Source organism: Phragmites australis, chromosome 5 (genome assembly GCF_958298935.1).
Source record: "Phragmites australis chromosome 5, lpPhrAust1.1, whole genome shotgun sequence".
Lineage (NCBI taxonomy): Eukaryota > Viridiplantae > Streptophyta > Magnoliopsida > Poales > Poaceae > Phragmites > Phragmites australis.
The window spans coordinates 24,225,162-24,238,698 of record NC_084925.1 but is presented as its reverse complement, the minus strand read 5'-3'; the positions used below and the strand labels follow the sequence as shown (position 1 = coordinate 24,238,698).

The following is a 13,537-nucleotide window of genomic DNA, read 5'->3' as shown; positions in this document are numbered from 1 at the left end:
CAATTATGTAGTTATATGTTCAGGGAGATCCTTATAAGGAACGGCCTTGATATATTAGTGAAGTTACAATGCTGGAATACAGTGAACTAAATGTTTCAAAAATCAAAAGGTAAATGAATGTCTTAGGAGTTGAAACACATTGACTTACAATGCTGGAACAGATTGGACTTGGTTTTATATTAATATTTTCATTTTCTTGTTTCCAAGGTAGTATATTTCCATTTGGTACTTTGGCATTTAATAGACTGAACTGAAAATGAAGATCGAAGTGTCTTGCTCGATGAAAGTTAATACCTTTTGCTTTATGGCATCCTTGACTTCATCATAATTTGTGACAGAATCAATATCCAATTTTCCTTCTACAGCAATGGCATATTGCAGATCACGATCAAGATTTCCAATCAGTTGCTGAAAGAAGATATGCATTGTTAATAATGAAGGTACAGCTAAAATTTCTTGTGTGGAACCCCATCAGTGTGCAACAAATTAACGCTAAACAACTCCGAAGATATAGTAACTCCAAGTTACCTCATATGCTGATGGTTCAAGTTGGAACTTTGTGGGAAGATCAGATCTAAATACTCCAGTTTCAAGACACTCAACATGACCACCGATGTAGGTTTCACTTTCTAAAAGACGGTTATTGTAGAACTTCTCCAGGTCAGCTTGGTGTTTGTTAGGACAAATGATATGAGCCTTGAATGCCTATACATTACAAGAAACTAAATTCAGCAAGCATGAGAATAATCAGAGGTAGATTGAAAAAATAGAGCATTCCTAGTGGTTGGAATTGGGAGTTCAAGCACTTGCCATGGGTTCAAACCCTAGACCAAGCAGGAGTGGAAAGAAATAGAACACGTTTGAAAAAAAAAAGTTGAAAGATGTATTCACAACTCACGTCCTGTTGAGCAACAAACAAGTTTTATGTAATACATAAAATTGTACAATGAACCCATTTTAAGCAAAAGATAACAAAAAACAGAAAGGCTGAAAGGCAAAGTTTAACACAATTTGACAGCTCAAGTACACTCAAAGTTTCATAAGGAACACCTGAGTCTAGATAAAGGTACCACTTCAAAACAAATATAGTATCGAAAACATGGCGGAAAAGTTCCGTTAACACACCTGGACCATTAGTAGCATTTCACAAAGTGTCCCACTTCCTTTCCGCAATACCTCATCAGGTGACATAGGTATAATGGTTGCGAGAGAAAAGATAAATGGATGGACATAAGTCATGTACAGATAGTACGTTGCAACAGCATCTGACACAGAATAAGAAGCCATTGTCTGAAAAGGAAACAAAACAATGGAGGGAAAAATAAACACAATGGAACATTTCAAATAAAGACAAGTACAATCCATAAAGCGACACACAGAAAAGCAGCAAGACAGGCAGAGTAAAGATACCTGTGGCTGCTCCATTGCAAAGCGAACCATATCTTCTGGATTAACCTCCAGGGGATCATAACCTAGCTTGGCTTTTGTAACAGCCTGTAAGTGTGAAAATATAAGAGAAATCACTAGAAAATGTTAAACGCAGAAACAAAATATTCAAAATAAGCAATGTAACACCATATAATGCAAAAAAAGATTTGGGGATGCCTCACAATCAGCAAAAAGTCAAATGGCCAGCCTGTTTAGTGCTAGTGAAATAGAAAGCCTTAAAAAGTGAATATTGATCATTTGTTCAAACATGATTCTAACTGAAAATTTCTTTCCACACTCTATAGCACTAAATATTTGTATTATTTTCAAAATTCAATTTTGATAAGGCATTTTGTACTGAAACAAAACACATGCATAAGACTGATTAGTGTTAAACTGCTAAGCTAGTTAAAAATGCATTTTTATTTCCGTAAGTAATGCATCACCTTTAGACCCTGGCTTCCTTGTGGAAGGTAACTGTCTCGCTTCACCCAGGCAAAACAGTCAAGGTGGCAAGAAAATTTAGCCCGGCACTCCCCCTGATTATTGTCACATTGGAAACCAATCTCCTGTAACAACAAAAATGAAAATGGACAAGGTATGAGAAACATATCCACTTTGACGTTTCCAAGTCTTTTCCAATCTGAGATCATCTAGGCCAAAAACAAAAGGAAAAGAAAAAAGCAGATGTGCATAGAATCCATGAAGGAAAAGAAGGCGCTACTAAACAATAACCTAGTCTTATTTCTTTTACCCTTCAGCCGCAGATAGCTATTTATTTAGATCACTTTATTTCCATTAACTGTTTAGATAATATTTTTTACATCTTATTACATAGTTGTCATATTCCAAGAAAAAGGGAAAAGACCATTTTACTTCCTTGAAGTATCATGTTTGTCTGCCTAACTCCCTAAACTACTTTTTCGTCAATTAAAGTGCCTAAATTTCCCTGATGCCAATTTCGAGAGTGGTTATGCCAACAGGGCTGCCACATAACCCGATTTAGCCACCATGGCAGACACATCACCCTAAGAAAGATAATAGAGAGTTGAGCTAAATGAGCACTAAAGACTTTTCGAGAGATCTCCAAATTGTTAGATAGATATAGTACTCTGTAATATCCCAAGAGTATAAGGGGTTATTTGCGTATTGTCACCTAGGAACGCAGCAACTTGTCGTTCTCGTGTTGTCTCACATCCTGCTATGCCACCTTTTAATGAGCTGTCTCCTTCCGGTGGTTCAGTTCCTCCATCTTCTCCTCGTTATTCTCTTCGTGGTTGCTATTCGATTTGAGCTCCTGATCGTTTTAGCTTTGCTGGTGCTGTTCCTGCCGAGCCATCTTCTTATCAAGATGTTGCTCATTAGAAATAGTAGCATGCGATGGCATAGGAGCTTGATGCTCTTGAGCGCACCGCCACGTGGGATCTTGTTCCTCTTCCTCCACATCTTCATCCAATGACGTGAAAGTGGATCTATAAGGCTAAGACCCACTCTGATGGTTCTCTTGAGCGCTATAAGGCTCGTCTTGTCACCCGTGGTTTCCAACCGGAGCATGATCGTGACTATGATGAGACTTTTTACTTCAGTGACCTACATGACCACAGTGTGCACTCTTCTGTTGATGCATCTATGCCTCAGTGATCTATCTCCCAACTTGATGTCAAGAATGACTTTCTTAAGGTGAATAACGTGAGGAGGTCTACATGCACCCCACCTCCAGAGTATTTTGTTCCTGAGGGCATGGTTTGTAGTCTCTGTCGCTCTCTATATGGCCTCAAGCAAGCCCCTCGAGCCTAGTTTGAGCGCTTCTCTTGTGCTCATTGTTGCAGGTTTTTCTGTTAGTGCTCATGATCTTGCGCTCTTTCTTCACACTTCCTCTCATGGCAGGACTCTTCTTCTCTTATATGTTCATGACATGATTATTACAGGAGATGATTCTGAGTATATTGCTTTTGTGAAGGCTCGTCTCAATGAGCAGTTTCTTATGTCTGATCTCAGTTCTCTTTGTTACTTTCTTGGGATTGAGATTTCTTCTACTTCTGAGGGCTTCTTTCTGTCCCAAGAGAAAAATATTTAGGATCTTCTTCATCGTGCTTCTCTCACTTATGAGCGTACTGTTGAGACTCACATGGAGCTTAACCTTCAGCTTCGATCCACTGATGGTGAGCCTCCTGCGGATCCCACTCGCTACTGTCTTCTAGTTGTGGGAATCTTGTTTACCTTGGTATCACTCGTTCTAACATTTCTCATGCAGTGCACATCCTCGGTTTTGTTTCTGCTCCCACTCAGCTCCACTATAGTCATCTCCTACGTATCTTGCACTATTTTCGTGGGACTATCTCTCGTCATCTCTTCTTTCCACGCTCCAGCTCTTTACAACTTCGTGTTTATTCTGATGCTACTTGGGCTAGTGATCCTTCTGATCATCAGTCTATTTCTGTCTACTGTGTTTTCATTGGTGGCTCTCTCATTGCTTAGAAGACTAAAAAGCAGACCGCGGTTTCTCACTCTGGTGCAGAGGCTGAGTTGCGAGCCATAGCATTTTTGACAACAAAGTTCAGTTGGTTACAGTGGTTACTTGAGGATTTTGGTGTTTCTTCTCCTGCCCTACTCCTCTTTTACTCTGACAGTACATGTACTAGTATCGCTCAAGATCTGGTGAAGCATGAGCTCACTAAGCATATTAGTGTTGATGCTTCTTACACAGAGACACAGGTACAAGATGAGGTGATTGTTCTTAAGTATATTCCTTCCGAGCTTCAGTTGGCTGATTTCTTCACAAAGGCACAGAGTACAGCTCAACATAGATTATATCTCTCCAAACTCAGTGTGGTTGATCCCCCATGAGTTTGAACGGGGTGTTAGATAGATATATATTACTCTGTGTAATATCCCTAGAGTATAAAGAGTTATTTGCATATCGTCACATGTACATGTACATATACTAACCCAGTGCCTCCAGTGAATACAAATTGCAATTCCTAACACAAATCACTAATTCCCTCATCACACACACGTAAGCATAATCTAACCACATCAGATCCACTAAATCACCCCCAAAATCACCGCCGGATCACTGCACAATTCATCATGCAAACTGCCCCCTCTCCACCTCTACTCTCCCTAGCTCTCAACTTGGCCCTTACCTGCTCATGACATATTCAACTCTCTTACTTCCACCTTACTAGTCACCATTCCCGCCACATTTTTGTGCCCATCTTTACCACCGTTGTCATTGTTGTTGTCCATGTCATCTGAGAGAATGTAGAGAGAATAAAGATGCAAGGAGGGAGAGGGGAGAACCGACTAAGAGAGTTGTAAGACGAAGATTACGACAACATTCACATGTGCTGCCAAGTGGCAAAACCCGGTGGCATGGTAGCTAAGTGGCAATACCACCATGCCACCAAAAGTGCTATGCAAAAGTAGTCCGAGGGATGAAGTTATTGGACATTAGAAGTTCAAGGGATTAAGTGGACCCAAAATAGTTCATGGGGATAAGCAGACAAACACGATACTTGAAAGGAAGTGTAAAAAGTGAAGTTTTTCCAACAAAAGAATGGCTACGAAGGGTCAGGCAATTGTTGCACAGTGCTGCTTGTTTTTTAAGATGCTTTAGAAAAGCAGATCTTCAATTCATTGGTGGCGTTAGAAATAGCAACTTATATTCCTAACACCCCGTCTCAAATGCAAGGTGTATGAAATAGTATTGCATTTGAAAAATGTGACACTAAGTAATAAACTTAGACTAATACATCCAAAATATGTCTCTTCAAAACCGTCGTAAAGTGAAGTCTTGTAATTTCGTCGAAGCAAGCAGAAGAAGTGCATAGTGAAGCATAAGAGTAGAGTCATGATGATGACAACAAATGAATGTCCTTGGTCAAGAATCGCAACAAAACGACAACAAGTAGCAAGACAACAAAAGAAGTTATCAGTAACGCTATGGAAAATACCTAGATGGCTAAGTTGCATCAATAATGGCAGGAAAGAAATCGACTAATTGACGAATATGTGGACTCGCATGGCATAGACGAACTCAAAGAGAGACTGAAATTTGGATGGACGCAACAGAATTAAAAAGATGCTAATACAAGGCTAAGGCACTAGCAGGCAGCAGCAACAAAGCAAAATCCTAGAACCGTAGCATGCCACCACACCTAAGACGCAAATGAAGCTAGTAGACACCGAGGATATCACCACCACGGTTAGAAGCGCAGATCACAACCAGCAATGCGCCAAGCATGACGTAGTGTGCAGAGGGAAGCACAACACCTCCAAAGCAGCACAAGGAGACATGCACAAGAGGTGCACGAACTGAAACATGATGCCAAGGAATCCCAACAATGGGCTGATTCGATGCGCGGAAGAGACACGAGCAACGGCGGCCTCTAGAGAGAGCGAAGATAGGCTGGCAGATCGAAGCCTTAATGGTAGATCGAGCGGAAGACGATGAGGAGCACCCCAAAAGCAACGACAGCCGAACTTGGATGTGGTCGCCGCCTGACCATGTGTTGAAGAACGGGCTCGAGAGTGCTCGAGTTCCTCATCGTGACGCGAGACTAGAACGCAGTCGACAACACAACTGCTCTAAGCTGATGCACTCACCGCTAGGAAACGCTTTGATCCAGATTAGCCATCATTACAGAGCGGAACAACGGACGGGATGCATCGGGCGGTGCGGGCAGGTGGATTAGATCTACATTGGGACGAGTTGTTGCGTCCCTAAAAGAAAATCCTAACTGTGATACCATGTTAGGAATAGCAACTTGTATTCAATAGTAGCCCCTGTGAGCAATATATAGAGTACATGAGAAGTACAGGATAAGAACTCTAGTAATCTAACCTATACGTAATGGATAAGGGCTCTATAAACCTAACAGGTGGATCTGGAAACACCATAACAATTGTGTGTTTAATGGTGCCGCTCCTAATGTACAATCCGTCCTTCATGAGATCTAGGACGAGGCCGGGTTATAGTGCATAACAGTGGACAAAGGGCTAAGGATGCTGATGCCTTGAGCTAGTGGTTTTGTGTTCGTGGTCATGTGTTCTAGTTCAACGGTGCGCTTGTTCAGTTAGCATTATGTGTTGGTGTTGGCGTGTGTTCTTTTAGTTCTTGCTTATGTTCTTTGGTTTTCTCATCTTCTTTGTTTGTTGTTTCGAACCCTTTCCTTCTTAATATAATGGCATGCAGCTCTACTCAAGGTTTACAAATTCATTTATAGTCAAAAACCAGGCCACCGAATTTTCGAAATTCGTGAGTATCAGAAAAACCCCTCAAAATTTTATGAGAATTCATCTAAATTCATTCGGTCAAATTTGTAAAATTCGGTGAGAATTCAACTGAATTGACCATTTGGTAACCGCTCAAATTCAACCGAAAACCAATCGAATTACACCGAAAACCGATCGCATTTCTGAATTTTCCGCATTGAATGCATTTCGAACGAATTCTTCAAAAACCGTTCGGTTTTCCCAATTTACCAAGCGCATTTCCCAAAATGCAGTGAAGACCAACAAAAAAACCAAAAAATGGCTCATCCTTATAAAATCAATAACTAATTCATCTGAGCTTCAAATCAAGTGAAACAAATTTTGTTGATTTCTTGTAACATGATCTACATGAAAAAAGTATTTATACTCATAAAAAAGTTGAATATTTTCTAGTTAAATACATAGTTAATTCTTTACTAATCCAAAAATCATGAAACCAATTTTGTTAGTCTTCTTACATAATCCTATGTCTTTTAAAAATACATGAACTCATTAAATAGTTATTGTAACATGCATGATTGTGTAAATGTGTTGCAACTAGATTAATTCATAACTCACCCATCACACCTCCAAAATTAGTGAAACCACTTTTATTAGTTTACTTGTATTGTGCTTTATGTAGAAAAAATAATGGTAGACATGACAAAGTTAATTACAGTGTTGTTTCTTAACATGTTCACTTTATGCTTGTGACCTTTGTAAAAATCATGAAGAAATTAATAAAACTTTAAATGAAGTGAAACTAATTTTAAAGATCCTCTTAAGATACACTCTACACAACAAAAAGATATGTGTTTACGTGTTAAGCTTTTACTTAACATGATGGGCCAAATCATCCTGTTCATACGGCCCATTTCCGCATTTTTCTTTTTTTCAAACTTCATCTCCATGAAATATGATGCAAACGACATTATTTTTTAAAAAAAAATCACATAAGGTCTTAGAATTGTCTCTAGAATTTTTTTATTTTTATTTTTTTTTAAATTCAAATTCAAAAACCGGTCGAATTCAGAATGCAGTTCGGACCGAATTGGTCGAATATCGTGAAAACGAATTTTCAAGCCCTGACTCTACTGCGTGTTCGAGAAAAAGAAAAGAAAAGCAGTTATGTAAAATTTTGTAATCTTAATGGGAAATTAAATTAAGACAAATTTCGTTATACAACCATTGTTTGTCTCACACGCAACTCAGCATAAAAGAAAAGCAGTTAACCAAACACTAAAAATTTTAAAAGCACTTGCACCAAAAAAGATTATCATAATCCACCTCAATGCCAAACGAAGCCTCAATTAAAAAGAAATAAACACACCTCGTTCATTTTTATCCCATGGTGAGCAGCCCTCTTCTCCAAAAATGGCCAGTCAAAAAAGTCACCGTTGTATGTAACATAAATACCAGGCTTAACCTCTTGCATATGAGAAAACCAAGCTTTAAGTAGATCCAACTATACATATAGAAAATAAAGGTAGTTAGCAAAATATTTAGGATGCATACAATCCAAATGATGCTGAACAAAATAAGTGAAAGTTGTCCATACCTCAGTTGGAACATTCTTAACTCTAAAATACCCCTCAAATTCTGGTTTGGGTGTGTACTCCAAATCTTCAATATCTTCCCCTACACACTACACAATACAAAAATAATCATAATAATGCATTGCGCAACCATAATTGAGGAACCTGCATCTTGCAAATGCAATAAAAAGAAGTGGGTTAAGCTAAGATAATGATTTAACTGTTTCTTTCTGTAAATAGCTAGATGCTGATCTTGAAGTATGCATCTGGTGCACAACACAAAAGGTAACAGCTTTTTCAGCATTTTTAACACAGAAATCACATTTTGAACAGTTTTCAGATGTACTAAACAGAACTGCATGTTGCGACAAAAGGTAGATAAAGGACGAACAGCATGAAGGCGCATCAGGTGATTGGTGCTGTCCAAGGCTAGGCAGCATACCCAGGAAATACAGAAAAGGATGTTTCAAACCATAAATTGAACATAATAAACCAGAAAGTGATAAACAAGTATTGTGCTAGGGCAAGTCAAAACCTCTCTGTTGATTATCAGGTACCCTTGCCCATCAATCATGTACGAAATCATCATTACATTGTCGTATTCAGCATCTGGAAACTTCAGAGGCAGCTTTGTGGTCTCAATATCAAAAGCACATACATGAACTTCTGCGCGCTGAAGAAGATCTTCCCTTCTCTGAAGCAAAACATCAGAACCAGATACGCTAACATTGTACCACTGTCCACATCTCACATCTGCGAATAAGTTGAATTTTGGAGCAGCTAAGGGTCAGTGGCAAATTAGCACATAAGAAGTAACAATATTTGCAAGTATAGGGCTCACCATTATCAATAGCAAAACGAACATGATATGGAACATCGTATTCACGCAAATCGATGATGCAGTTTATGTAATCTTGTGTCCTTTCTACCCTGTCATAGTACACAAGATCAACAGACCATAGATTCACAAATAAATACAAAAATGGATAAGACAGTAAAATTTATTCCATAAAAAAAGTAGGAAAAAGATATATATATATATATATATATATATATATATATATATATATATATATACACACACACTATGTATATTCTGCAGGTATGCTCACTGTAGTTCATGTCTGCACACACCCTACAAGTTGTAACTCACAGTGTTTTAGATTGTAACTCACAGTGTTTCGGGTTGTAACTCACAGTGTTTCGGGTTGTACCTGGGGGATGTGCGCAATGCGAATAACAAGTTGTAACTCATAGTGTTAGCTTCCCGTGTTGCAATTATGCATTTATAGACGTGAAGTTGTAACTGATTACCTAACAAGTTGTAACTCACAGTGTTTCGAATTGTAACTAGGGGATGTGCGCAGTGCGAATAACAAGTTGTAACTCACGGTGTTAGCTTCTCGTGTTGCAATTATGCATTTCTAGACGTGAAGTTGTAACTGGTCTACCTAATAAGTTGTAACTCATAATGTTTCGGGTTGTAATAGGGGATGCGCGCAGTGCGAATAACAAGTTGTAACTCACATTGTTAGCTTCTCGTGTTGCAATTATACATTTCTGGACGTGAAGTTGTAACTGGTCTAACTAACAAGTTGTAACTCACAGTGTTTCGGGTTGTAACTGGGGAATGTGCGCAGTGCGAATAGCAACTGCGCATATGCACAAAATAGCCTCGCCGTGTCTATATATATATATATATATATATATATATATATATGGAGTGATTTTGCATAGAAATCATAGAAGCGTCTTAGCTGTTAGCTCACAACAATTAAGCTGTATATTATATAATGTTTATGCACCTTTTTACACCATGAATTGTTTCAAATGCCTCCGCAGCATCTAGTTCTTCTTCATTCTTTTCGACAACATGTAATAGGTCATTCCTTACACGCATTAATTGCTGTACGGCATCAAACTGAAGCTTCAAATATTTTCTCTTCAAGCCCGAAAGGTGGTTTTTCTGCAACACAGAGTGGAAGTGTTACAATTATATTCTACATTTGGCTCAGCCACATCAAGATGGCAGAACAAGACAAATGCATGAGAACATTAACATCTTTCCCTATTCATATTTAAACAATAATGAGTCAGTTTAACATATTCTAACTAGCTTGTGAATTTAAATTGAAAATTTTAAGCAATTCAATTTCACCTAATTTCTAGGGACTACCTAGTATATGAATCTCTCTTCTACTATAACGAGCAACCAAAGTTAAAAAGATGCACATCAATGGAGAAAAGAGTGCAGCAATAAAAATCTAAGCAGATCAACATTCCTGCAGAAAACATATTAGACCTGAACATAGAACCAAAATTATCACCATGACAGCATTTCATGATGCCGTCAAACAGAATATTGAATTAAACATGCAAAGCAAGGCACATACAAGATCTAGATCCTCTTTCTCAATTATTTCTATGTCAGAAATTTCCCCTTCATAACGTCGCCTAATATACGCCTCAACTTCCAACTCCATTTTGTCCTGCAACATTTCAATATACCAAAACAGAATACAACAAACAAAAACTGCATCAGAAAAAGTTAAGTTTTTCTATGACTGAATCCTATGATGGAGTAAAAGAATAGAAAAAACTTAAGCTCAAGCTCACCTTAGTCGCAGCATAAAAGTAAGGCCGAAACTTGTATTTCACTTTGAATGTAGAACCATCCTACAAGAAATCAAACGAATTTAGACATGTGGAAATTCAATTCCATGTTGTAATTGCAAATTTTACCTGTGACACAAAGTATAGGTCAACACAGCTGTAGATTTTCCCAGTGTCCTCGTCTTCCCATGATGACTGCAGGTGTTATTGAGGTCAAACAGTAATCTCCCATTATTTAAAAAAAGTACAGCCCTAGATTACATTTTGCAAATTGGTAAAGTTTAAGGTAATGGCAGTTGACCTAGGACTAAGATTCTTCAAGTAGGTCCCAACTATTTCTTGTAACTATCCACATTGTTGATGGAGCGAGCCTTAATAAGTGAATAATTTTATTTTAGTTAGGTGAACAATTTCAGTAATTTCCCCAGTTCTACTAGATATGGCAATAGAAGCACCAGATTCATAGTACTTTGAAGAGATTATATTAGAGAATCACTCGTATCCGCACAACATTTCCATAAGCTACTTCCAAATCTCACTAATTGTACCCATCTGCAAGAATCAGGAAGAGTCTGCAGCTTAGTAATTTCAGTATTTCACCCAAATTTGTTCTTCCCAAACTTGGCTCAGTCTCTCAAATGAATAGTAAGGATAGAGTAAAATTAGCAGCAAACTCACCATCCAAGAGTACAGTTTCGGTTACCCAATTCACTCAGTGGTTCACTCGCTGACGTGAAAAAAAAAATAGAAGCTCCGAATTCTCTTGCTGATCTGCATATTTCAACTGATTTTTCGGCCCATTTCTCAAGTAGTTCCACTTCACCCCTATCCAGATTACAAATTTACAGCGTTCCGCCCCTATTTCCCCAATGGAGCCCACTTCCCTCTCGAGATTCAAACCAGAACAGGGGTAACGGGAGCAAGAGAGAGTGAAATCGAACTCACGGGGGAGAAGGTGAGGAGCCACCCGAGGCGGCGTTCCCCGTCGGTGTAGGGCGCGAAGCCAAGGCGGCTCTCGAGGAGCTCCTCCGCCCCCAGCCGCAGCCGCTGCTCCTTCGCCACCGACGACCCATTCCTCCGCCAGCCGCCGCCGCCTCCTCCCCCAAACCCTCCCCCTCCTCCTCCGGCCGACGGCCGCCGCCGCCGCCCGTCTCCACCGCTCATGTTCGCGCTGGTGCGAGCGCGCTGGAAGGGAATAGTGATGTTGCGCGCGGGGGATGGGGAACCCTAGAGATTTGTTTTTTATATTTTTTTGAGATGGAGGTTTTTTGGAACAGAGTAATGGGCGCGCCAATTATAAAAGACGGCGATGCGTTTTCCCGCGCGTTGTCAGCTCGGTTGTGGGCCTCCTCCTCTTTTGCATTCTGACCCTTGGGTTTTCTTAGGCCAGAAGCCCGGCCCACGAACGGTTCGATTTCTGGACCGCTTGGCTAGATAGAAGGACGGCCGTGCGGACGCAACTCGCGGCAACACCCCACCCCTACGCTGAAAACGGTCGGAAACGATTGAAAAAAAAAAGCTAAAACCGTTTTTAGTTTTACATTGTTTTGAAAGCGATATCAAAAACGATAAGTCGGAAACGAATACAGTAGCAGTATTACGAAAATATCGAAAATGATGATGACAAACTGAAAATATGACGTATCGATCGGAAATCGATAATTCATAACCGATATACCGATCTATAGCTTACAAACCATATATCTTATACGACAAAATCGATGAAGTCACACATAACATCATGATATAGTGAAAATACGAGTTAAAACACGTCTCATATAAATATATGATAAAGGACAAGACACATTTAATATGATAAACATAAATCTATGATACATACGAATATACGAGGACAAGTTCTAATGTTAAACATAAGTTCATAGTTCACACCTCACAACTCACAAGTGACAAGTCACATACGTCATATGAACATAACCATAGACATAGACACAGAATGAAGTCTGAACCAAAATAACATGGTTTGGTGGTCACACATGAAGTTTAAACAGCTGAACCAAAAGGACACATAAACATAGACATAGTTGTGGGTATTCGGTAATTATCGGCGGAAATTATCAGCTACAAACGGAAATATTCAGAAACAGTCGAAAGGAGGCAACATCGTTTCCGTTTTCGTTTCCGACTCAAATTACTGATATCGTTTCCAATTCCTCGGGATACCGATACCGCAAGAAATGGTCGTAAGTTCGCGAAAACGGCGTCCGGTAAAACAGGAATTTCCGCTACCGTTTTCAGCCCTACCCGCCCCCACTTTCGGCCTAGCCTGCTACTGCAAGCCCTGGTGCTTCCATTTAGCTCGCCAACCTCTTCTCTCGCTGACTGATAACTTTGGTCAGCCTCTCACCAAATGTTTTGGGTAGGGATATTAGTTTATCCGTTTACTTATGGATAAATAATATAATAGAATCGGATTTATTCTCTATTTGTTGTCCCAATGTACGTTTATGCCCGCTTGTCATATATATATATATGAATGACAAGTGGGTAGACCAACCTTAACTCTAATTCCCATCCATCTGATGTATGTCGTCACCATTTCACACCAATGGCAGTCACCAACTCACCCACCCAAGGTCCCAATCACCAGGCGACGGCACCAAGCCAATATGTTGCATGTTCGCCATCCGAGATCCTTGTGCTCCCTCCACCCGTCCGTCGTCTGAGATCCCCATGCTCCCTCCGCC

The 13,537-nt window shown here is 39.6% G+C and overlaps 1 protein-coding gene across 1 annotated transcript in view; it reads right to left on the bottom strand.

The window, feature by feature from the left end:
* LOC133918985 (DNA polymerase epsilon catalytic subunit A-like) overlaps positions 1-12,081 on the bottom strand; it is a 37,398-nt gene extending 25,317 nt beyond the window's left edge. The window contains exons 1-14 of the mRNA XM_062363163.1: positions 11,778-12,081; positions 10,962-11,027; positions 10,836-10,895; positions 10,613-10,708; positions 10,025-10,185; positions 9,061-9,149; positions 8,755-8,972; positions 8,243-8,329; positions 8,015-8,149; positions 1,875-1,997; positions 1,411-1,494; positions 1,126-1,290; positions 529-705; positions 295-408 (exon numbers count right to left, since the gene is read on the bottom strand). Coding sequence (XP_062219147.1) covers positions 295-408; positions 529-705; positions 1,126-1,290; positions 1,411-1,494; positions 1,875-1,997; positions 8,015-8,149; positions 8,243-8,329; positions 8,755-8,972; positions 9,061-9,149; positions 10,025-10,185; positions 10,613-10,708; positions 10,836-10,895; positions 10,962-11,027; positions 11,778-11,996 — 1,794 coding nt within the window. The 5' untranslated portion in view covers positions 11,997-12,081. The remainder of the gene's footprint in view (positions 1-294; positions 409-528; positions 706-1,125; positions 1,291-1,410; positions 1,495-1,874; positions 1,998-8,014; positions 8,150-8,242; positions 8,330-8,754; positions 8,973-9,060; positions 9,150-10,024; positions 10,186-10,612; positions 10,709-10,835; positions 10,896-10,961; positions 11,028-11,777) is intronic.
* Positions 12,082-13,537: the final 1,456 nt, after the last annotated feature.